General features: G+C 50.7%; 1 protein-coding gene across 3 annotated transcripts in view; it reads right to left on the reverse strand.

Moving 5' to 3' along the window:
• Positions 1–23,666, reverse strand: part of ELK3 (ETS transcription factor ELK3) — a 68,153-nt gene that overhangs the window by 18,658 nt on the left and 25,829 nt on the right. For 2 of the 3 annotated variants that reach the window (XM_045872811.3, XM_045872808.3), the window contains exons 2-3: positions 21,132–21,340; positions 465–1,244 (exon numbers count right to left, since the gene is read on the reverse strand). In XM_045872811.3, coding sequence (XP_045728767.1) covers positions 465–1,244; positions 21,132–21,338 — 987 coding nt within the window. In that variant the 5' untranslated portion in view covers positions 21,339–21,340. The remainder of the gene's footprint in view (positions 1–464; positions 1,245–21,131; positions 21,341–23,666) is intronic. The other variant, XM_045872812.3, reaches the window with a different exon arrangement.

Below are 23,666 nucleotides of genomic sequence, written 5' to 3' on the forward strand. Positions count from 1 at the left end.
GCCCCACTTCAGGCTCCATGCTGGGGGTAGAGCCTGCTTAAGATTCTCTCTCTCTGCCCCTCCACTGCCCGATCTCTCCCTCTCTTAAAAAAAATTTTTTTTTCCCCATAAAGCCCAAATACCTTCTGAAATGTCACTTGGCCTGCTCAACTTTCCCTAGGAAAATATTGTTTGGATCTGCTTTGATGGCCAGGGTGCCTGTTCCGTATTATGATCACCTTCGGCCACTGAAAACAAGAAACCAGTGAAGCAGCCCACTGTAACCAATATCCCAAACCTTTTCTCTTGCGGACACCTTGGCCTGGGGATGGAAAAGTAACTTCCCTGCACACTGACACCGTGACTTTGGGCTATGGGCCCTAAGGTGACCTTTCGAAGGGTGGAAGGAAGCTGCCGTGGTTGCTCTTCCTTTCCGCTACGCCACTGGGTCTGAGTGCAGCCCCACCGCGGGGACGGGCTCTTACCTGTGCAGTGAAGAAGGCTGGGGTGAGGGATCCCGAGGGGAGAGCTGGGCTGTTGAGGGCGATGGAGCCGATGTCAGTGCTGGAGAGCACCAGCGGGGGCGCGGAGATTTCCAGGCCTTTGGGTTTTTTGGCCTTTGGGGGAAGAGATGGAGACCTGGTCTTGGAGCCCGATGACAGGTTCAAGGGCTCTAGGGAATCGGAGTCATGGCAGGCGGCCTCCAGGAAGAGGCTTCTGTGTTCAGAAGGGAGGGGCGAGCTGGGGGACAGGGACGGGGACCGAGACGAGGAGGGTGACGCGGACGAAATGCTGGCGGCATTTGGCAACATTAAAGAGGAGACCTTGGCTGAGGCCGACGAGGCCAGGAAGGCCTCAGACGTGGAGGGCAGGGGCGCCACGGGCCTGCTGGCGTGCTTGTCGGTTTTATTGGTCACAAACCTGATGACAGTCCTGACTTCTTCCACGGGAGGGCTGTCTTCCGGCTGTTCCTCCAGCTTCTCCGTCTTGATTGCCTTGAAGGATTCCGGCGGGTTCTGCAGGGAATTAATGGTGAAGGACGAGTACAGTCCTGAGTGGATGTATTCGTTGCGGCTTGCGCTCTTGAGGGCCGACAAGCCGTGTCTGTGCGCCTCTCGGCCCTCGGGAGGCGCCTTGCAGTCGCTGTCCTGCAGCAAAAGGCTCTCCCGGCTGATCTCCACCGCGTGAGGGTCCATTTTCAGTATCTCCGGGAAAGAGACAAACTTGTACACAAACTTCTGCCCGATCACCTTCTTGATGATGTTCTGTGAATACAAGAGGAGACAGTGAAAAGATCAGTGCACCAGAGAAACGGAGGAGGAGGACGTTCGTTGTCATGGGCCATTCTGCCAGCAGCCGCGTGGAAATACTCCTCTTGCCGGACGCGTCTTGGCTAAGGTGCCACAGAAAGGGGACTCGAGCGGGAGGCAGCGGAACTCGATCTGCTTTCCAGTTCTGCTGTTACGAACGGCGTGCTCTTTAGCACAGCGATGGGCCTTTTTGGCTTCCTCCTCTGTGAAGTTAAGGGTCAGTCTACCTGATAACGTCCTAGCCGTCCCCCTTTGCTAAGCACTTACTACGTGGCCGGCAGTGTCCCCGCACCATCTCATGGCATCTGTACGGTACTCCTAAAAGGCAGGTATCAGTACCTAAAAACTAAATGATTCAACTCCCATTTTAAAACTTAAGAAAATAAGCTCAGAGTGCTTAAATAAGCCACAGGAGCCACGTGGTAGGTAAGTGGTCGAAGCAGCATTTCCTTCGCCATAATGCAGTATTGTCTTACCTACCTCTGGGACTTGTGAGAATTCAGTGAAATAATAACGGGAAAGCATTCTGTAACCTGGAACGCATTATAGAAACGTAAGTTATTATCACCCACCACCACAATGTTTTCTTAAGTCATGCAGCCATTTTTTTCCTTTTTAATTTTCTGCCAAGAAAGCCACTGGAGGAAAAACAACTTGTCTACTTTGATATTTACATCACTCCTACAGTATGTTAAGTTGCTGGTATCTACCACTGGCTCTTCAGTTTATGGCTCAAGGTCCTCAAACATTAGGATGTCAATGAGAGCCAACAATCACTGCAAAACTGTTCACACCCCTTTGGGAGAACGGACTTCACTGGAAAGGCTCTCTACTGTTCTTGAGGTTTGTTACACTGGAACATCAGCAAACATCTATCAAATGTTTGTGGGGTGCAAGGCCCCCCACCAAGACAAAGATGGTCTCCCTCGAGCACAAATAGCTAGCAGCACCATCCTGTGGGGAAAAGACTCAGAATGTTTCCTTACAAACTGTTCCTCCTCAAACTTGGGTATGAGTGAGGGTATAAAAAAAAAAAAACATCATTTGGGGGAAAAGAACTTTAGAAGCAGTAACTCCTATTGAGCACCTACTGCATACCAGATGTAGTGCACAAGCTATCTGATCTGTTCTCACACTCACCCTCCTGGAGGGTGGAAGGTGTCCCCTTATGACACAAGCTCAGAGATGGGGAGTAATCCGCCCAAAACCCACCACGATCTACTCCTTCTGAAGCCTGAGCTTTTTCACATTTCCACCAAAATTTGGGTGGAAAGAATCAAAGAATCCCTTAGTAGAGGTGAAATTTTCAAAGATGGAATTGACAGGTAACATTGTATTAGTTTCAGGTGTGCCACATAATGATCGCAGGTCTAGTGAACATCAATCACCACACAGAGTGTAACTTTTTTTTTTCCTTGTGATGAGTATTTTTAGGATCTCCCCTCTTAGCAACTTTCAAATATACCATAGAGATGAAATTTAATTAAATTTGATGTCCCTTCTGTGATCATCATTTGGTTTATAAACATAAGTATACTATGTTTTTGCTTTTCCTCTTGTTACATTACAGCATGCCGATTTGCAGTTTTCCTCCTTAAAACAGGCCATCAAATCCCAAAAGTGAATTTATCCAGCCATCCGGAGGGGAGGGCATATTTACTATGCCACTGAGATTTCTGAGCAGGAACCCCTCAGGGCAGGCATCGAAGGGAGGGACACACAATGTCCCCATTCAGCACCGGAAATCCCAGTAACGCAAATCCTGGCAAACCTTCGCTCGGCACCAGCCCACAGGAGGCTCCCAACCCTGAGCACGTTAGATTAGTTAGATTCGTCAGATTCGAGGCTGAACAGTTCTAGTGCCTGGCAGCCTGGTGCTGGGACTGCAGATTTAACCCACTGAATGCCATCTACCTCCATCTGACCTCAACTGCACACTGAACACTAGCAAAGCTGACCGCCACTTACACACCTTCAGAGAAACTTGGGAAACTTACAAGTTCCACCTGGGCCTTGTTGGCAGCATCTCAGCGCTGGGGAAATGTGCTCACAGGAAGGGAGCTGGTAAGGAAAGCCCTCCCACCAGGATGCCCACAGCCTGAGACCTAGGTAGCGGACTCAGAGGAGGTATATGCCTGGCAGCTGAAATCACAGCCCCTTAACTTCCAGGGCAGACCCTGGGAGCACATGGGTGGCACGTACGTTCGAAGATCTCTCTGTGGTCTCTGAAGGGAGACTGCCTTTCAAGAGTTTGCCCCACAAAAAAAAAGTAAAACCTGTTTAATCTTATTTGACTTTATGACGTTGCTCTCAGTAAGTAAATGTTAAATATGTTAAGACTTGACTTGTGGACTACTGTTGTAATTTTTCAAGTTAAAAGTGTCCTTAAAGACCACGTCCTATATCTGATTTTTCCCAGTAAATGAGGCAAAGCAATTCTAAGACCTTCCACAAACATCTACCATGTAAAATGGAGAGGTGAATCCTTCTGCCTATACAAACAAGCTAGCTATTAGAGGGCGGATGGGGTATGCTACTCTTAGGATTTCAGGGTGTCTTCAAACTGAAATCTCAATGTTCTCAGTATGAAAAACCTGAGATCAGATGCTTATGTAAGGAAAGTGCTATTCACCCAGTAAACCCAAAAAAACAAATGGATAATGCTGGCCATATTTTGCCTTTCTGACATTTCCTTGGGAATCTAGCAGAACCTCCCTTCCCCTCCCCCAATAAGACCATTTAAGTGTGTGTTAAGCAACTACAGAATACTAAATAAAAAGTGTGGTCAACCCCCCCCCCACCACCAAAAAAAAAACAGAGTTTGCCCCGCGAGGAGTTTGCTGAGAAAACTCACAGTATAGGGGAATAATAGATAGTAGTTGCTGAGCACATATTATCAGGCTGGGTACTAAGAACTTGACCACCGTTAACTCAGTTAATCCTCTGAGAGACTGGAACTATTAGGATCCCCATCTTAGAGACGGGCAAACTGAGGCTCAGAGAGTATAAATTACCTGTGCCCACAAGCTGGTACATGGGCCATCTGATTCCAGAGCCCTTGGCCACAATGGAAGGGGGATACAAGACTCAGGCTGAGCCCGCCCAGGACACAAGAGCGCTTGGGGACAGGCTCTTATTATGAAAAGTGATGAGGGTATTTACAGAAAGTCGGTTTTTTCACCCCTTCCTCCCAGACCCACAAGTATGTGTTGCTTACAGTTGCCTGGTAACCTGACAAATGCTGTCTGTGTCCAGTTGAGCTAAGTGACTTCTCCAGCATGGTTTTAGACCAACAGTTGCACACATCTGCTTCACTTTACCCATGTGCGACCAGCCTCCCTGTTCGTCATTTCCCATTCAGTGTGTGTCCCCAGCCAGGCTGGACTCCTGACCCCACATTCCGTGTGAGGTCACAGGCAGCGAGGACGACCGACTTCGGGAGAGGAAACGCAACATTCACCTCACACACCCTCCGTGGCAGTTCCAGGTGGCAGCAGAAGCTACTCCCACCATGGCCACTTCCAAGCTGCGGTCTTGAGATCGCAGGAGCCTAAAGGGCAGCAGCCTGGTGGGGGCAGGACCATGGCAGCCACCTTGGGCAGAGGAACCCTTCCCGACTCACCAGCTACCCCTGGCCACGGAGGGACCAGTGAGTCTCCCTTCGTTATTTCCCGCTAACAGGATGGAAAACACAGAGAACAAGCCAACTTTCCGCTTCCCCGCCTTGCCTGTTGCCCTGAGAGGTTCCAGGCTTACTGGCAAAAACAGAGGTGCCCGTAAGTGTGTTTAAATATATATACACACAAGCAACTCTGCCTTCTCCTCCCACTGAAGAGAAAGAAGGAGCCTGCGTAAATAATGCTATCCAGTGCATAAATTAGAAATGTGTCTATTAAGTATTGTGATCTTGAAAAAAAAATTATACGCAGTGCTAGGTAATGAAGAGATGCTCGAGGAATTCAATTTACCTTGTTCATTTTGATATTATGACAATACTACTAAGTTAGCTCCATGTTTGTTGAATGAATGCCTGTACTGTAATGAGAACCGACCCAGGCAGGAAATCAGAGGCTTCACCCCATGAGAGACACAATTTTCTGTGGCTGACTGATCCCCAGGCTGGTTCAAGCGCCCCATGAATGTGTCCCAGCTGTCTAACTGCATGTGCTTTCTGGTTGGCATTTTCAAACTGAAAATTCCCAGACAGACACCGAGGGCCATAAGCAAAACCCTACAACCGCATATCTCCTGTGATCGCTTAATAAACTTGGATTTCACGTATCCATGTACGCGGCAAATATGTGCCACCTGTGTTGGCTCTGGCTTGGCACCCCGATTTTGATCTAAGGGCATGCACTGGACTTTCCAGCGCTCAGACGTCTCCAGTTTCTCCCCAGGCTGCTCGCGGCCCCAGGAGGAGCCAGACTAGTTACGGGTTCCCCATCACTATGGCTACTGTGCCCTGGCTTTCCCACCAAGTGAGGCCTTCCAGGACCCGCAGGACCCCTGACTCTGCAGCTCTCCTATCTTGTTCTCAAAATGGAGAAATGTCAGTGGCTCGCTAACACAGCAGGAAAGGTGGTGCAGGAGATTCTTCCTAACAGCCCGGCCTATTCCTAATCCCACAGCAGCGGGGGCTGCAGAGGAGAGTGGTAGATCCTTCCGTAAATCCCCGCTTGACTCTGTCACAAAGGCTGCCAAGGGGGATTCTAAGGAGTGGTTCTAGAGCCAACTGCCTCTTACCAGCCATGTGCCTCAGTTTCCCCATCTATAAAATGGGGACTGATCTACCACCTGCCTCATGAGATTGGATGAGATAATCCATACAAAGCTTATTAGCAGGACACTGATAACAGGCACACATGATAAGCCCACAATACAGAGTAGCTCTTAGTATTCGTATTTTTATCCTCCCACTTAAGCAAAAACAAAACAAAACATAAAATCCACCCCCTATCCACCCCAGTGGCAAGTGAATAGTCCAAATTAAACCTCCTAGAAAGCTGTGCGTATTCCCCTCACTTCGTCCATGGTCCTGGGTACCATGCTGGGGTGTATGGCAGACAGAATTACATCTGGTTTATGTATCTCGACCAACAGGGGAAACATGACGTTTTATTTAGTTGGGTTCAGACAAAAAATAGACACAAGGCTTACCGTATATCATGTCTAGCGTGGCCAGCCCTTGACATGCACTGTGAAGGAAACCTCACACCAATTAATTTAGGCATCGGGGGGCGGGGGAGGGGGCCAGCCCTGGGGGCAGCAGATGTGAAATCCAAGTGTCTCGCTCTGAAGGCCATGGCAGCTTTAGCAGAAAGGCAGCATGTCCAGCCCGGCAAGTGGTGCAGACACTAAGCAGACACCCCAGCTGGGTTCCGCTGCTCTCCGATGCTGCTCAGAGCAGGACACGCACTGCCCAGACAGGAGGGAGCAGCCCAGCTCTGCGGGCTCTGCTGTGGTGGGGCCCCAGAGGGAGGGCCATGCGGGCTGCTGGCCCTGAGCGCCCGTCACCAAGATCCCTGCGCAGGGGAAGAGGGACGGATTGATTTTGAGGGACATTCATCTCATCACGGTAGAGACCCTGCATGAAAGGAACCCGTGGCCAGAAAGGGTCAGGGAAAGAAGCAAGCATTTACGAGCGCCTACCACATACCAAACTTGCACAGCCACCTGGCAAGACGGGCGCTGGGATCCCATTTTAAAGATGAAGAAGTCGAGGCTGTTGGTGGGAAGGGAGGTGAGACCCAATTTCCTGTCCCACAGTGGTGGGTTAGATAACAGGAGGGCCTCAGAGTGGAAAACTATGTAGCTATTTTAGAGGACAAAAGAGCGTTAACATTTCCCCATGCCTTTCAATGCATGTTAGGTGAAAAAAGCAGCACTCAGGGGATGAGTCCCTTGTTGTTGTTTTTTTTTAATGTTATGTTAATCACCATCATTAGTTTTTGATGTAGTGTTCCATGATTCATTGTTTGTGCATAACACCCAGTGCTCCATGCAGAACGTGCCCTCTTTAATACCCATCACCAGGCTAACCCATCCTCCCACCCCTCTCCCCTCTAGAACCCTCAGTTTGTTTTTCAGAGTCCATCGTCTCTCATGGTTCGTCTCCCCCTCCGATTTCCCCCCCTTTCATTTTTCCCTTCCTATTATCTTTTTTTTTTTTAACGTATAATGTATTATTTGTTTCAGAGGTACAGATCTGTGATTCAACAGTCTTACAATTCACAGCGCTCACCATAGCACATACCCTCCCCAGTGTCTATCACCCAGTCATCCCATCCATCCCACCCCCCACCACTCCAGCAACCCTGTTTGTTTCCTGAGATTAAGAATTCCTCATATCAGTGAGATCATATGATACTTGTCTTTCTCTGATTATTTCGCTTAGCATAATACCTTCTAGTTCCATCCACGTTGTTGCAAATGGCAAGGTGTCGTTCTTTTTGATGGCTACATAATATTCCATTGTATATATATACCACATCTTCTTTATCCATTCATCTGTTGATGGACATCTTGGCTCTTTCCATAGTTTGGCTATTGTGGACATTGCTGTAAACATTGGGGTGCACATACCCCTTCGGATCACTACATTTGCATCTTTGGGATAAATACCCAGTAGTGCAATTGCTGGGTCGTATGGTAGCTCTTTTTTCAACTTTTTGAGGAACCTCCATACTGTTTTCCAGAGTGGCTGCACCAGCTTGCATTCCCACCAACAGTGTAGGAGGGTTGTTCATTTTTGGGAGGTTCATTTTGACAGCCACACAAAAATAGACTCAAAATGGATGAAAGACCTAAATGTGAGACAGGAGTCCATCAAAATCCTAAAGGAGAACACAGGCAGCAACCTATTCAACCTCAGCCACAGCAACTTCTTCCTAGAAACATCGCCAAAGGCAAGGGAAGCAAGGGCAAAAATGAACTATTGGCATTCATCAAGATAAAAAGCTTCTGCACACAAAGGAAACAGTCAACAAAACCAAAAGACAACCGACAGAATGGGAGAAGATATTTGCAAATGACATATTAGATAAAGGGCTAGTATCCAAAATCTATAAAGAACTTACCAAACTCAACACCCAAAGAACAAAGAATCCAACCAAGAAATGGGCAGAAGACATGAACAGACATTTTTCCAAAGAAGGCGTCCATTGTTTTAATGAAACAACTATATATACTGAATAAAAGAAGAAAAAATTAACCTTAAAAGATGTAAAGGTGGTAGGATTGCCAGGGATCTGTAATATTTCTCTTCTGCTTCTCTGCATTTTCACGTTAAATAACATGTGTTTAATATGCATTAGTTGTCAAAACAAGCTTTTTTTTTTTTCTTTTCAGGAAAGCAGCAGGCTCTAAAAAGCTTACTAGCCCCAGACCCTGCAGCTTGTCACAGGCGGAGCTGAAGCTAAACCACTTCTACGGAGCGAGCACCAACGCGGGAGCCCTTTCTGCCCCACCGCCACACCCTCTCCCAGAAAGCAGCTGCCGTTGCCTCAGAGGCTGCTGGTCAAGTCAGTCCGCCAGGACCCCGGGGCTCTGCGTTCCAGAGTAATCGTGGGGTAACCGCCAAGTGCTTGGGAAACCAGCTCTGTGCTAAGGAAGCAAGGTCCGTGCTCAGGAACGTCCCACATCCCTTCCAGCTCCTCATAAGACCAGCTTTCCCTAGTCTGTTCCTTTGCTGGAAACAGAGCCGCCTCTGTCCACCCCGGGGGGAGAGGCAGTGCCTGCTCTGAGGGAGCGCCCTGCAGGAGGCCCCAGGAACCCGTCGGCTCCACGGCAGCGGACATCAAAGCCCACCTGGAAGTGGGCGACATTCGAGAGACAAGGCGGATGGGAAAACAACAGGCAGCTGGTATCTGCATCCACAGCCCAGCTGTGGCCCCTGCTGAGCAGCGAGAGTGCTCATAGGGGAGCACGGGGAGCACGGACCAGCATCTCTGGGTCTTGATGGGCCAGGCGTTAAATGGAACCAGCACTGGGTGAACTGGCCTGGGTCCGAATCCCAGTTTCTCTACTTCCTCTGACCTTGGGAAAGGTACTGAACTTCTAGAGGCCTCCCTTTGCTCACCTCTAAGAGCAGAACAAAAATACTGCACAGGGTCTTTTTCCCTAAAAAATTAATATATGTCAGTGCCCCACGCATATAGGTCCTCCAAACATGAACCTCACCCAGTACAATTCTGCTTAGCAAGCAATGATCTAATTGTATAGCATCCTCGTATCACACTGTCTTTTCATTGTATTCTGCCTTCAAATAATCTAAATTCCTTTTTTTTTTTAAGATTTAATTTTTAAGTAATCTCTACATCCAATGTGGGGCTTGAGCTTACAACCCCGAGATAGAGAGCGGCACGTCCCACTGACTGAGCCAGGCAGGCGCCCCTCAAATCGTCGAAATTCCTTATATTCACTTCATAGTTTCCCGAAGGCTCTACTCATTATGTCATACAATCCTTACAACATTTTGATACCCATTTTACAGATGAGGGACCTGAGGCGCCAAGCTTACGTCACAAACTAGAAAGTAGCAGTGATGAGTCTCGAGGCCACGGGTTCCCAGCCACACCCTGGCTTCAGCTCCTTGTTTTGGGTTCCCATCCAGACCACTGGCTGACTCACTCTTTCCGACACAAAACCTGACTGTCCTCTCTCCAAAGTTAGAACAAGTTCTCACTGTAGGAGTCATGCTCCAAGTTCCTCCTCTGTAACAAGCAAGCATTCTTTCAACAGCATTTAAGATGCTTTCATACGGAAGGCTCCTTGCTAGGCTCGGAGGAACAGAAAAGGAAGGGAATCCGGCAAGCATCTGACTTCTGCTTGCATCTGCCCCCCTCCCACTCCCTGCCACCCGAACCCGCGGGGACACGGAGCAGTTGGGGCCATACTGAGCTCTGCTATGAATCTGTTGTGGGCAGGCTCACCTCACACCTGCCACCCTAAGGAGCAGCCCTCGAAGGACTCCAACCCAGCAACCTGAGCTGCCTCTCCCTGGGCCAGTCTTTCCCGTCAGCAGGGAGTTGTACCCACCCCCGCCCTCCCAAATTCATTTCCACTCAGAAGCTCAGAATGTGACTTTATTTAGAAACAGCATCTTTGCACACGTCACCAGTTAAGGATGTGGGGACAGAATCAGCACGGAGTTAGGGTGGGCCCTAAGTTCAATGCCTAGTGCCCTCACCACAAGAGGAAAGGCTCCGGGAGACACACAGGGAAGAATGCACAGGAGGAGGAGAGGGACAGACGCAGAGACTGAAGCCCTGCAGCCCCAGCCGAGGACAGTGAGGGCTGCCGGGGCCACCGGAAGCCGGAAAAGGCAGGGAAGCGTTCTCCCCGAGAGCCTTCGAAGGGAGCATGGCCCAGCGGACACCTTGATTTTGGACTTCTGGCCTCCAGAACTTTGAGAGAATAAATTTCTGTTGTTTTGAGCCACCGAGTTTGTGGTACTTTGTTACGGCAACGCTAGGAAACAGATCCTCCCCCAAAGACTGTCCGGCGGGGCAGGGGGCACAGCCTTTCCCCAGGGCTTGGCCTCCCGCACGCAGCCACCGAGACAGGTGACGCTTGGGCTGTCCTCTGGCTGCAGCTTAAGTCGGGAGCACGCACACCAGCACACGCGTGCACGCACCCGCACCCGCACACACACCCCACTTCCAACTTCTAAGAATAACGTGCTGCCTATAAAGAGCTCCAACTCTTAGAATTGGCTGACTCCTGGGGGAGGTTTCTCTGTGGTTTGGGCTGAGACTTCTCTCTTCTCTGGCACTGCTAGACTGCAGTGTGAACCATCTCTCCAAGTCCGGCCAGCCTGACACGGCACGGCTGCTCGCCCTCGCTGCCCGAGGAACATGCTACCCTGAAGGCCGGCACACAAGGGGAGCCTGGCAGGACGCCACGCCGGGCCTGGGCATTGAGAGCATTTTCCACCCCCTCCGGGCTCGTGGCTGCTTCTCCTGGACTGAGACGCTGGTCTCGCTGCTGGCTCGCTTTCAACACTCAAGGGTATTTTTATTAAAGGCCTCTGGAGTGTTAATAAGGCAAAATTTAAAACTGTTCCCCCAGCACATGCTTGGCCAGGCAGGGAGCTGCCCACAATGACTCTGAGCAGCCACTTCCAGCGGGGGCGGGGGGGAGAGTGTAGCTGGGAGCCGAAGGTGGTCTGAGAGCACGTTCTCACCCCGGCTTGGCCACCGATTTTCTTGCACATTCACTTCCCCCTGGGGTCCTCACTTGCTAAAGGACGGGCAGGCAGGCAGGGCAGGTTTCTTAGCTCCTTTGCAAGTGCTGACCTTCCGAGGTGACAGACTTCTTTTTATGCTACAGGGAAGCCTGTTTGCTTGTTTCATGCGCGTCTATCCTGCATTCATTTGGCACGACTGCTTGCCAGGCGCTGCACAGAGCTGGGCACAGTAAGGAAGACCAGCACCCGAGCGGCAAGGCAAGGACAAGGACGGTGGACAGAGTGAAGGCAACACCAAATGCAGACATCGGGTGGAGGAGAAGCGGGGAGGCGCCTGAGGATGAGCTGCAGTGGGCCAGGCAGGAAAGGCAGAGGGAGAGCCTGGGGAAGGAGGAGGTCTGAGTAGAGGCCGAGAGAGGGTGGCAGGCGGGGGTGGTGCGGGAGAGGCAGTCTGGTTGGGGCCAGATGGTAAGGGGGGTTTGGAGTCTTTCCAGGAGGCTGCAGGACGCTGGGCAGGCACACAGGCAGAGGGGTGCCGTGCTCGGATCTGGCTTTCTTTAGGAAGTGTCGCTTGGCCATCTAGGAAGTTTGGGGGGTGCTCCTGGGGCTGCCAAACCTCCCGTTTTCAGCTGGCTCAGAGAACGCTGCCAGCCGTTTTTCCATTGTCATTTTGAACAAACAGGGGTTGGTCTCCTCTCTCTGCCTGCCCTTGGGCGATAATCAGCAATATTAGGAATGGGGGATTCACGGGTGGGCCCAAGGCTCTGTAGCTGTGTGATCCTCCAGCTTCATGATTCTGAGCATTGACCTTGCAGTGAAGCGCTGTAGACAGAAAGCTCTGCTGCCCGCCAGCGGCTTCATCTTGGATCTGTTACTTAACGTCTCTGAAACTCAGTATCCTACCTCTAAAATGGGCCCATTACCAACTATGACGACAGGCATTTCACATGTTAGGCGATGAGTCAATAAATGTAAAAATATCTAGCACGGTGCTGGCTTAAGACAAATCCTCCATACAAGTGAGCTTCCTCTCCTTATGTCACAGATCGGGGGTAGGAGCTGAGGTAAACTGTTGTCAGAGCATGGGCGGGGGGGGGGAGAGGGGGGAGGGGAGGCGGCCCAGAGGAGCAGCTGGGCCGGAGGGTGGGCGGTGGGCGGTAGGCTGTGCCTGGTAGGGGTTTTGTCAGTTTGTCTACATAGCCACTGAATTTCCCTGCAGCTAGAAGCTGCCCAGAAGTAGGAACACCCATGGTGGCAGACCAGTGTGGGCTTGGGCAACAGCCTGACGTAAGTGGATTTGGCCAGGCTGCCGGAGCGTTGGCAGCCCCATCAGCACAGTGTTGAAGGTACTCCCCAGACTCTGGGTGTTTCTTAGCAACTGCCCTATTTGGGGGAACACTGAGTGCCACCACAAAGCTAGCTTGGAAGCTTGTGCAAAACAGGCAGCACCCCCAGCCACCATGCAGTGCCCCCCACCCCCCACCGCCTGGTCCCCTCATGCCAGCCACTCACTCCCAGGGCAGTGTGACCAGACTAGAAAACCTTCACGAGGCAATCAGCTACCCGCTCCCCCCCCCCCGCCCCAGGTCACTGGGCAGCTTCCAGGACCAAAAGCTTCCAGAAAGGCCCTGGTTATCCCCTCAGCCCCCAAGCAAAAGTGCAGTTGTCATCTGTTGTACTTCAAACCAGCTAAGCAGCTGACATGACAGGAAGGGGAAAAAAAAAGACACCTAACAAAAACACCAGACCCTTAACACAGAGCCAGGGCTGGTCACAGGGGGGCAGCTTTGATGAACAAAACACTCCTGAACAGGGCCCAGGAGAGATGGGTCTTCTGCGGAATTTCACCCCCAACAGAAGTCTTCTAGAAAGTTCCAGGATGCAAATGTTTGCTGGACTTTTGTTCTTTCCCCACTCTGACAGACAGTACATCATTTTATCTTCATAAAATTTATTTTGGGGAATTAGAGAACTCTGCCAGGGCCAGGCTTCTTGGCACAGGCAGGCGATCTCAGATGTGTATTATTAACACGAACATTTTCCTGTCGTGATTGCACACCCAATTTAAAATGAATTATCCAATTAAGTTAAGAAGGTGACGCGGTCTACTTCCAGGAATATGCTGCCAATGACTCTGTCTTGACTGTTCTCCCCTGAACTTCTTCCAATTAAGCAGAGACCATTCGGGACATTGCAAGGATAAGCCGGGATGTTGCTGTGGAGACCGGAGGATTTTTTTCATCATATCGCCATTTGCAATCTCCTGATGAGAAGAGAGCTGGCAGAGCTTTCAGCCTCCCCCTGGGACGGATGCTCACCGCCAACAACAACAAGGACAAAAGCTCCGTTGGACGGAAAAGGACGAGGGATTGCGTCAGCTTCCAGGTCTCCTGCAGCTAGCTCAGAGTCTGGGGCTGGAGCTTCCTCCGGGAAGTCAGCTGCCCCGCGTGCAAGCCGTGCAAGCCGTGCAAGCCGCAGCCCCACCCACGGGCAGATCCCGGGAGGGGCACACACGCCCTGACCTGAAGGTGCCACAGGGCCAGCTCGGGGCCAACTCAGCCAGCCCCAAGAACTCTGTATGTGCTAATCGGCCAAAAAGATCAGGGCTTGGGGGGGGGTGCGGGGGGGCAGAGCGGGACACCATCAATGCCAAGAAGAGCATGGGGAGATAAAGATTTTTATTTCTAAAATGCAAATCTGACCACAGCACTCTCCCACTTTCAGCCGTTGCCATGAAGTTCCAACTCTTCCGTATGACACATTCCACATGCCATGCCCCACTCACTCTTCCCACAGCATGTCCCCCTCATTCCCTGGAGAACCCTGGGAACTCCCTGCCTCATGCACATGCTGTTCCCTTTGGCAGTACATCCTTTCCCAACTTGGTTCAGCCTGGTAAACCCATTCTCACTGCTCTGGGCCCGGGCAGGTGTCTTGACCTCCAGGGTCCTTCTCTCTGCCTTTACTTCCCTCCCCTGTCCTGGAAGATGCTGGTATCATGGCCAGGCTAGCACTCTGTTATAACTGCCTGTGCATGTCTGTCTCCCCAACGAGCCACAGAGCCATCCAAGGGTATGGCTCTGTGGCTGGTATGTTTTCAAAGGTACGGCTAAACCCGGGAAGAAAAAAAGCAGAGGTGAAAGAAAGAGTGAGACAATGTCTACTAGAGAGAGATGTAGAACTAAAAACCTCCCAGAAGCTACTCAAGGGTGGGGGATCCCGGGCGCCTGGGTGGCTCAGTTGGTTAAGCAACTGCCTTCGGCTCAGGTCATGATCCTGGAGTCCCTGGATCGAGTCCCGCACCGGGCTCCCTGCTCGGCGGGGAGTCTGCTTCTCCCTCTGACCCTCCCCCCTCTCATGTGCTCTCTCTCATTCTCTCTCTCAAATAAATAAATAAAATCTTTAAAAAAAAAAAAAAAGAGGGGGGATCCCAGCAGCGCCTCATGCCCCTCAAGCTTGGGCCCATGGGTGTGGGCAGTTCGCGGGGCCACTCATAGGCAGAGAGCTCTGGGCTTTGACCCCACTGTCCTCTCCGCTCCACCATGAGAGGTTTAAGAACCACATCTGAGTTGTTAAGGAGTGAAAAAGAGTTGTCAATCTCGTTAACAAAGCCAATCTCTGAAAGAGACCCTTACTATTACATCGGGTTGTAAAAGGACCTTCTGGAAGACCCCATTTCACTCTAAGAGATAAAAAAACAAACCATACCCCCCCTCCCCAAATTCCGACCATCAGAACTACAACGAACAAAGCCACGTCCCAGGACATACAGTGAGACTGCAGGAAACAAGCTCATTGGGGAGGGCGATTTTGAACTGCGCAGGCTCGAACTAGCTCTGCTTTCTGTGCTCACGGGCTTGGGTGTAGTCTCCTCCCTCGACCTGCATGTTCCGAGCTGACGGGGGGCCTTCGGTCCACGCCTGAGGAATAAAACATGCCGCATCCTGGCCTGGGCATTACTCCTTTCTTGGAATTCTACCTGGGTTTGCCCAGCAGCCTCTTCAAAAGCTGTAAGTGGGCGGGGCGCCTGGGTGGCTCAGTCGTTGAGCGTCTGCCTTCGGCTCAGGTCATGATCCCAGGGTTCTGGGATCGAGCCCCGCATTGGGCTCCCTACTCCTCAGGAAGCCTGCTTCTCCCTCTCCCACTCCCCCTGCTTGTGTTCCCTCTCTCGCTGTGTCTCTCTCTGTCAAATAAATAAATAAAATCTTTAAAAAAAATTAAAAAAAAAAAAAAAAGCTGTAAGTGGGGGACCCAGGTCCTTGTCAGTGCTTAGCTTCAACCTCCTGACCCTCCAGCCTTCCCTAATGGCATGTTGTGATGGGCGATCCACAGACAGGCAGGCGGAAGAAGGAACCCCAGAGGCCATCACAGCCTCTGCTAAGCCAGGATTGGAGCCGTCAGGGTGGGCTTTGCTTGCCAACTAAGTCCTCTCTCAGTCGTTTGCTCTTCCAGAGCAGGAGGTGACTCCTTCATCTTTGCTTCCACCCTGGGGACCTGGCCCCAGTGCCTGGCATGTGGCAGGCGCGGCATGACGCACCTGTCATAGAACCTAGTTTCACACCTGTCGTTGAGTCTCGCTGTCTTCCATGTCATGCAGTTTTCCTTCAGAATGTGTGGCATCAATTGGAATTCTGTAAGTCTATATGAAAGCCTAGCAGTGTCTGAAATATACGTACCTATGACAAATTGAAGTGTGTCCCCCAAACAGAAATGTTGAAGTCCTAACCCCCTCCCCCGTACCTGTGAATGTGATCGTTGGAAATCGGGTTTTGCAGACGTAACTGAGTTAAGAGGAGGTCATAAGGGTGGTCCCAAATCCAGTAGGACTGGTGTCCTTCGAAGAGGGAAATTCAGACACGGAGACACACAGGAATAACATCACGTGCCAAGCCAGGTAGAGACTGGAGTGATGCAGGTGCTAGCCGAGGGACACAAGGACAGACAGCCCCCACCAGAGGCTAGGAGGAGGCAAGGAAGGATCTACCCAGAGTCCCAGAGGGAGCACGGCCCTGCTGACACATTGATCTTCGACTTCTGGCCTCCACGTCCGTGAGACAACACATTTCTGTTGTTCTAAGCCACACACGTTGTGGTTACGACCATCCTAGGACCCGAATCCAGGACAAGGCAGTGACACTGTGTTTCCAAGTTTAGCAGTTACCGAATGTCACCTTTCATTATAAAAGTGATTTGTATTTGGGTAGTGTCCACCTCATTAGGTTATCCAATTGCTTTCATTTCACATTTACTGAGCAACTCCTAGGCGCCAGACCCTATAGAAGGTGCCAGAGCAACAAAAGGCGGTAAACCGGGAGACCACGGTGAAGACGGTTTTGTGAGGTGATATAAACAGGCGACCGTCACACAATGCAGGGAGTTTCATAAACCCAGATAACAGAAGTGACAAGCATCGGGGGTGTACTTAGCAGGTGCCCAACGCTGTGCTGAGCACCTCGTACGCGTGCTCACATTTAATCCTCACACCACCCGCTGAGGGAAGGTGCTGTTATGAGGCTTCCTTTCCCATGGGGGAACGGTCACTCAGGCGCTGAGGGACCGCCAGACTCTAGCCCAGACAGCGCTGAGTGCAAAGCCCCTGCTGGCTACTCCAACTGGGGGTGCACAGAGAAAGGTGCCCCTCAGAGGGGCAAGGATGCATCATTTAAATATTCAAGCATCTTAGTCATTGAATTTCAGAAGAGCCTCCATATATAAAGATAAGCAGTGGGGTAAAGAAACTGTGGTCATCCATCCTCAGTCACCCAAGATCTGACCTCACCCGACTTCTGGGTGTGCTCATTCGGAAGGTGGTACACAGGTCTGAATTTTTCAAATTAGTGATGAAGAAAATATCATCTGGATCATTCCTCTGGCTAATACTCTGTAGCACCTACTTTACTTTGAGCACGGTTCTCAGAACCGACCATGTGTGAACTCAGCTAACCCCCACCACCGCCCCATGGTGCAAGCTCTACTATCATGCCCACTTTAGGAAGGAAGCCGAGACCAAGAGGGATCAGGCAAAGCACTCACAGTCATGGAGCTGGATTTAAACCCCGCAGTCTAGCCTCGAGTTCATGCTATTAACCACTTTGCTATAATGATGGAAGGGGGGGCGGGGTTGAGGAATGATGATTAAAGATCAGGTCTCAGCCCCAAGCAGATACAATTAGCCCATACATTATTCTGCTCCAATGCCTTCTACAAAGTACTGCACACATTTCCCCCCTTTTTTTCCCTCTGTCCATTTCTAGTATTCTGGAATGAGCTAAAAATATAACCTACAACAACAACAAAAAATAATGATCTTCTCATGCTTGCAGGAAAACTTCCTTATCAGGACACACCAAGGGATGGGCAGTTTCAGCCAACAGTGACGAGATGCTAGCTAGCAACGGACAGAAAAGCCAACGGGAGAGAAGAACGCAGCCGTCAAGTTAGGGAGTCACTTTATGCCACATGCAGAGCAGGCTCTGGATCAGTGTCCTTTGGGAGATGGGGGGGATGGACAGATGGACAGGCCTGGAGGATGGAGGAGGGGACTGAGGAGGATGTTGAGAGGCAGAGAGGGTCACGCTGAGACCAGGGAACCGTGAGGAGTGCCTGCGGAGCAGGATGGGGCACACGGAGGAACGTGCGGCCAGGACTTCCCTTCACAGACCCTCCTCCATTCTGCCTCTCGGGTTAGAAACCAAACCATGTGAGACTGCCATTTCTGTGGGTCAAAAATGGTCATATGTTGGCAATTTCTTATGGCTCCACGTATATACGTAGTCACAGAGTAACACTGGCAAAGTTGAAAGATGTGTTGATCATGGGGGCGCCTGGGGGGCTCAGTCGGTTAAGCGTCCGACTCTTGATTTCGGCTCAGGCCACGACCTCAGGCTCGTGGGATCGAGCCCCCCATTGGCTCCGTGCTCAGCACGGAGTCTGCTTGAGATTCTCTCTCTCCCTCTCCCTCTGCCCCTTCCCCTGCTCGCATGCGGGCTCTCTCTCTCTCTCTAAAATAAGTAAATAAAATCTTTTTAGAAAATGTTCATCATGAAATGTAAGATCACCTATAATCTTTGTAACCTTGGCCATTTCTCCCCCTTCTCCCCCCTCCTTTCCCCCTTCCTCTCTTCTCCGTTATCCTCTGCCCTTTCTCCTTTCCTCCCTTTGTATTTTAAACAGTATCAGGAGTCTAACGATCCCACTTACTCATCACTTGAGAGCACTTCATGAGAAAGACTCAAATGCCCGTGTGCACACGTGTATCGTGTACATATGTGGACTGCGCGCGCACGCATGTATGTTACACGCACTCACGCACTGCGCGCACATACGCACATGAGCATGCGCACGCACATATGGGCTACGCATGTGTGTTGTGCACACGCCTGTCCTGTGTATGTGAGCACGTATGCTGCATGCATGCACGTGGACATCGTGTGCGTACATGCGTACACGGCACACACGTGTGGTGTATACATACATGTAGTGCGTGCACACACAGTGCCCGTGCATGTGTATTGTGTACATGTGAGTACACCGGGTACACACATGGGTACCGTGTTCGCGGAAGGAAGGACGGAAAGCGTCTTCCCTTGGTGGCCACGCCTGCGTGACACGCTGCACAAGAGCTGCTCCCGCCCTCACCGTTCTCACCAGCGGGCTGCTCAAAGGTCACGCGGCCAAACCTCAGGCTCAGCGCCGGTGGGAGAGGAAAGGGACAAGGGGGTGAGGAGGCCACAGCGGCCACTGGGGCCCTGGGCTCAACCGGACTCGCAGTGCACAGCAGGGCTGCTAATAAACGAAAATCACCTTTGTGCCACCCGACTGCCTACCTGCAACTCAGGTGTTCAGGAGGCAAAGAAAACGAATGGCCCAGAAGGTAGGGCGTGTGCCTTGTGGCCAGGAATGCAGGCCGACACGCCCGGGTCAGATCTGATGCTATGGCTCCTGGCTGCGGGAGCCTGGGCAGGTTTCTCCTGGAAGCCCTCGGCTGTCCGGTGTTCGCGTGTAAAAGGAGAGGCAGTGGGCCCAGCTCCGGGCTGTGTGTTTAAATGGGACAAAGAGCGGGAAGCGCCCCGCAGCACGGAGCCTTACACACAGAAGGTACCAAAGCACGCCGGGTGACTGAAGGCCCCGAAACTGCTGTCCCCAGAAATCCAGAAAGTCTGCCCAAGGGAGATCGGGTGTAGTCTGCATAGCGATGGCTCTATGGGTCTTTTGAGGACTCATTTCCAGCCCACGGTCTCCCTTCCCACTGAGGTTGCACCATCCTTAGCCCCAGTGCGCAGGGTCACAAGGAGAGGTAGAACCGAGTCACAGATACTGAGGCAGGGCCCCTTATCTTTGACGCCTTGATTTAAAACAATGACATTTCTTTAGTCTCAAAGCCAGGCTTTTAGGCACCCTGCCAACAGGCAAGATGACTGTTTCCCTTCAGAGCCCCGCCCCCCCCATTCCCATTGTGTAACTCAGAACCTGGGGGAAAACGCAAAACAATAAACCATCTGCAAGTCTTTCAGACGGTGCAATTTGCAAGAAGTGCTTTTACTTCTTCATAGGACTCTGCATTAAGCCAGGACTAATTAATCGCTACATTAAAGGAAAGCACCTTTAACATTTCAATGACATAATCATATGTAATTATGATCATATAAAGGAACACTTTATAATTAATGATGTCTCCACTTCCTGAAATGTGTAATCCTTCTGTCTTGAATTCCAAAGAGGTTGGCAAAAGGCAGGCACTAAATATAGATCAGGAACTAATATTTAAATCAGCTTTTAATTCATCTTTCAATATGAACGGCAAAACCAGAACAAAAGCTTACCCTTATTAGGACTCTAAGTCTTTACGTCTATGAAGCTAAATACACAGCAACAACAGATCCACGCAGAGATGGCCAAAATTACAGGCCTGAAATGATTACCTCTAAATAGCAATAATTTTGCCCTAGCAGGCACATTAACTGCTTTTTCAGAAATGCATTAAAACTCACCCCAACTGTCCTTGCTTGGCAACTGGGCTGTGTTACCACTTAACAAAGCACTCCGACTCCTCTCTGTGACTTAAAAAGGAAAATGGCTTTTCTTTTAATTAGAGAAATTTCCCACGAAGGTGAAAACCCTGGGGTGGTAGCAAGCATTGTTCTAAGCACTGAACATGTTTATCTTCATAACAATCCCGAGATGGTACTATTATGATCCCCCTCATATAAAGGAGGACACCAAGGCCCTGAGCTGTTAAATAACTTGCCCAGGCTACCAAATTCCCAGGAAAGACCCGTCTGAGTGAACTACAAACCAGACGGGATACACAGACTTTCTAGATCTTCACATTTGTTCTGTCACTCAAGCAACTAACCATGAGGGAGGCCGGAGAACCTCTACGACTAATTTCTGTTGTTGGCAAAGGTTTGCCACAACCATAAGGGAAAATGTGGAGGGAACAAAATTCGACCCACAGGAATACCCAAAGGGCTTCTAGAAGAAAAAAAAAATCCCTATGGCACAGCTTTCTCCTCTACCAGAAAACCCTGCATCAACTGCCTCCATTTGATGTTTCTAATTTGCTTCACGGTCCACGATTATCTGCTTTCACCAGGGAAATATGCAGGTGGCGCGCCACCCACCCGAGACCGTCTCCCGGAAGGTCGAGGGTTTACCTTGTCATAATAGTATCGAAGGGCTCTGCTCAGCTTGTCGTAGTTCATGTTCGTTTTGTTCTTCCGGAGGCCCCACAGTTTGGCCACTTCTTCTGCTTTGAGGAGCTTGAATTCACCATCGTTGGAGGTCCAGCAGATCAGATGCTCATGTTTCTGGTCCAGCAGCAGCTGCAACAGGAACTGCCACAGTGTGATTGCACTCTCCATACCTGGGGGGAAGGGGGCCAGGTCAGAGCTGTCAGCACAGGTGCCCACCCAGGATGGGGGGGGGGGGCCTCGGGACGCACGCCTCAGCTGCTGCCCTCCCTCCCCCCGGGAACCCAACAAAATGCCACTTGCGCTTCGACCCCACAGGCCACTCGGACTCAGGTGCCTTCTGGACGCATTTTTGTAAACAGCCACGATTCAGAAATACAGGGAAGCCCCGTGATCCCTGTAGTCACGACACATGTCCCCTCCGGCCGCGGGGTGGCATCTAAGGTATGTGAAAGAGGGATTAATGAACTGCCCACTTGCACGATGAGTCCCCATTCCAGCGAGTCCCCTCTTAACACTAGAGTCTGTCCCCGCTCAGACTCTCAAGTCCTTTGTTGGTCAGTCTCTGCGTCCGTGATTTGCTGTGAAATCCGGACCCCATGATGAGTGCGTTTAGGGACGGGGCTGGGCTCCATCAGTCAGCCTAACTACTTGCCCTGCTGCTCAGGGAAGGGTCTTTGTCAGGTTGCTGGTGTCTCCCCAGGACTTCGAAACCGAGCACAGTGCCCACGTGTCGCAGGGGCCCAGCAGACAAAGGTTTGTGAACTGAAGGATCACCACTGCCACGTGAAGAGCCCTTAGCTTCCCCAGACATTTGTCACGCGGCAGATCAAACCCACGGCCACACCTGCTCCAATGGGAAAACCATTTTTTCCCTGCTATGAGAGGATTAGAAAATACTCTCTTTTCCTTTGACTCTGGTGTGGACTTTGTAAGTGCTCTTCCTTCTGTCTAAAATGCTGTTCCCCAGCCTTGGAGCCTGGTAAACTCCTACTTACCTGTGAAGACCCAGTTCTAAGGGAGCCTTCTTGAAGAAATTTTTCCCCACTCCCCGAGGCAGTTCCTTATCTTCAGACATTTAAGGACTTTCATGGCAATGGGTACTGATTCTGCTAGTACAACTAATGCACGTGGTTTATCCACAGTCATTAAATCAGTAGGCGACAGGGATTAAGGAGGGCACTCATCATGATAAGCACTGAGTGTGTCTGCAGTTGTTGAATCACTATATTGTACACCGGAAACTAATCTAACACCGCATGTTAACTCACGCTAATTAAAATTTCAAATAAAATCTAAACAATAAAAATAAGTCCTCTCAACGAAGACAAAAAAAAAAACAAACCACATTCGTTACAGGAGGAAAGAAGAGGTGGTTGGTCTGGCCTCGAAAGCTGCACCTCAGGTCACCTGTCATGGTTGGACACATCAAGTGCCCTTGGCTCTTAATCTGGGCAGGATGGGAGTGAGCTGAGGGGTGCTGGGTTGAGGACGCCAGGGACGACCAGAGGGTAGAAAATTGGGTTCTGGCTGGAGAAAGCTTCAAAGGCAAGCTGGGAGTGGGGACCAAGCCGGAGAGAACTAGGGCTCACCCCCCAATGAGAGCAACAAGGAGACGCCGAAGCTGAGGGGCACCGAGCAAGGTGTGTGAGTCCAGGAGACCTGGTGGCCAGGATAACTTCCTTCAAGGACCGCTTTGGGCCAATATTTGTGTTAATTCCACAAGGCCCCCCCATGCATTCTTCTCAAAGCGGCAGCTTTCAGACTGACAAGTTACTTTTCTCCTGCATGGGGATGGATGTGAAAGCGCCTCGCCATCCAATAAGTACTCACTTCCTTCTTCCTTTTCACATGTTTAGCCAAAAGAACACGTTTTATTTTTTCTCTAAGCAACCATGGGCTCTTCAGTTAAAGGAAAGCAGATTAGGAATGTTCTCCAAAACCCCATAAGGCATTTTATTTATGGCTCTTTAAACGAGACAGTCTTTACAGAAATCAGTCTTCACCACGATGGCCACTGGGTCTGTGAGACAGTAAATCCTGTCACCGTCAGATCCAAACCGCCCTGCATCTCATAGGTCTTGTAAGCAAAGCTGCTATGATGTGTGGCAGCTCACTGGCCTCGGTTCCTAACATGAACCAACCTTCCGATTACGTGTGGATGAGCCACAAGCTTGCTTCTCATCACTGGCACTAAGACTTGCTAACAGTCGTCTCGAATTTTGGGGGGTGTTCTTTTGGCCAAAGGCTTCAGACAGTAAGCTTTAAAATATCTTTGAAACTTTAAGCAGATGCTCAGAGGAACCCGCTCCAAAGGGCAGAAGGCTGCCCGTGGGTCTGGAGGTCTGGAGGGAAGGGAGGGCTGCACCTCTGGCTCATGCACCAAGGAGGAAGGCGCTCAGCCACCTGCCCGCTAACGGACTCAAACCAGCATGTTCCAGATGGGACGACAGAAACCTATTCGTGTATTTGAATGTTTTTACACTTACTGCTTCTACC

This window comes from Mirounga angustirostris, unplaced genomic scaffold (genome assembly GCF_029215605.1).
Source record: "Mirounga angustirostris isolate CCGP_5_RB_7025 unplaced genomic scaffold, mMirAng1.0.hap1 SCAF_5, whole genome shotgun sequence".
NCBI lineage: Eukaryota > Metazoa > Chordata > Mammalia > Carnivora > Phocidae > Mirounga > Mirounga angustirostris.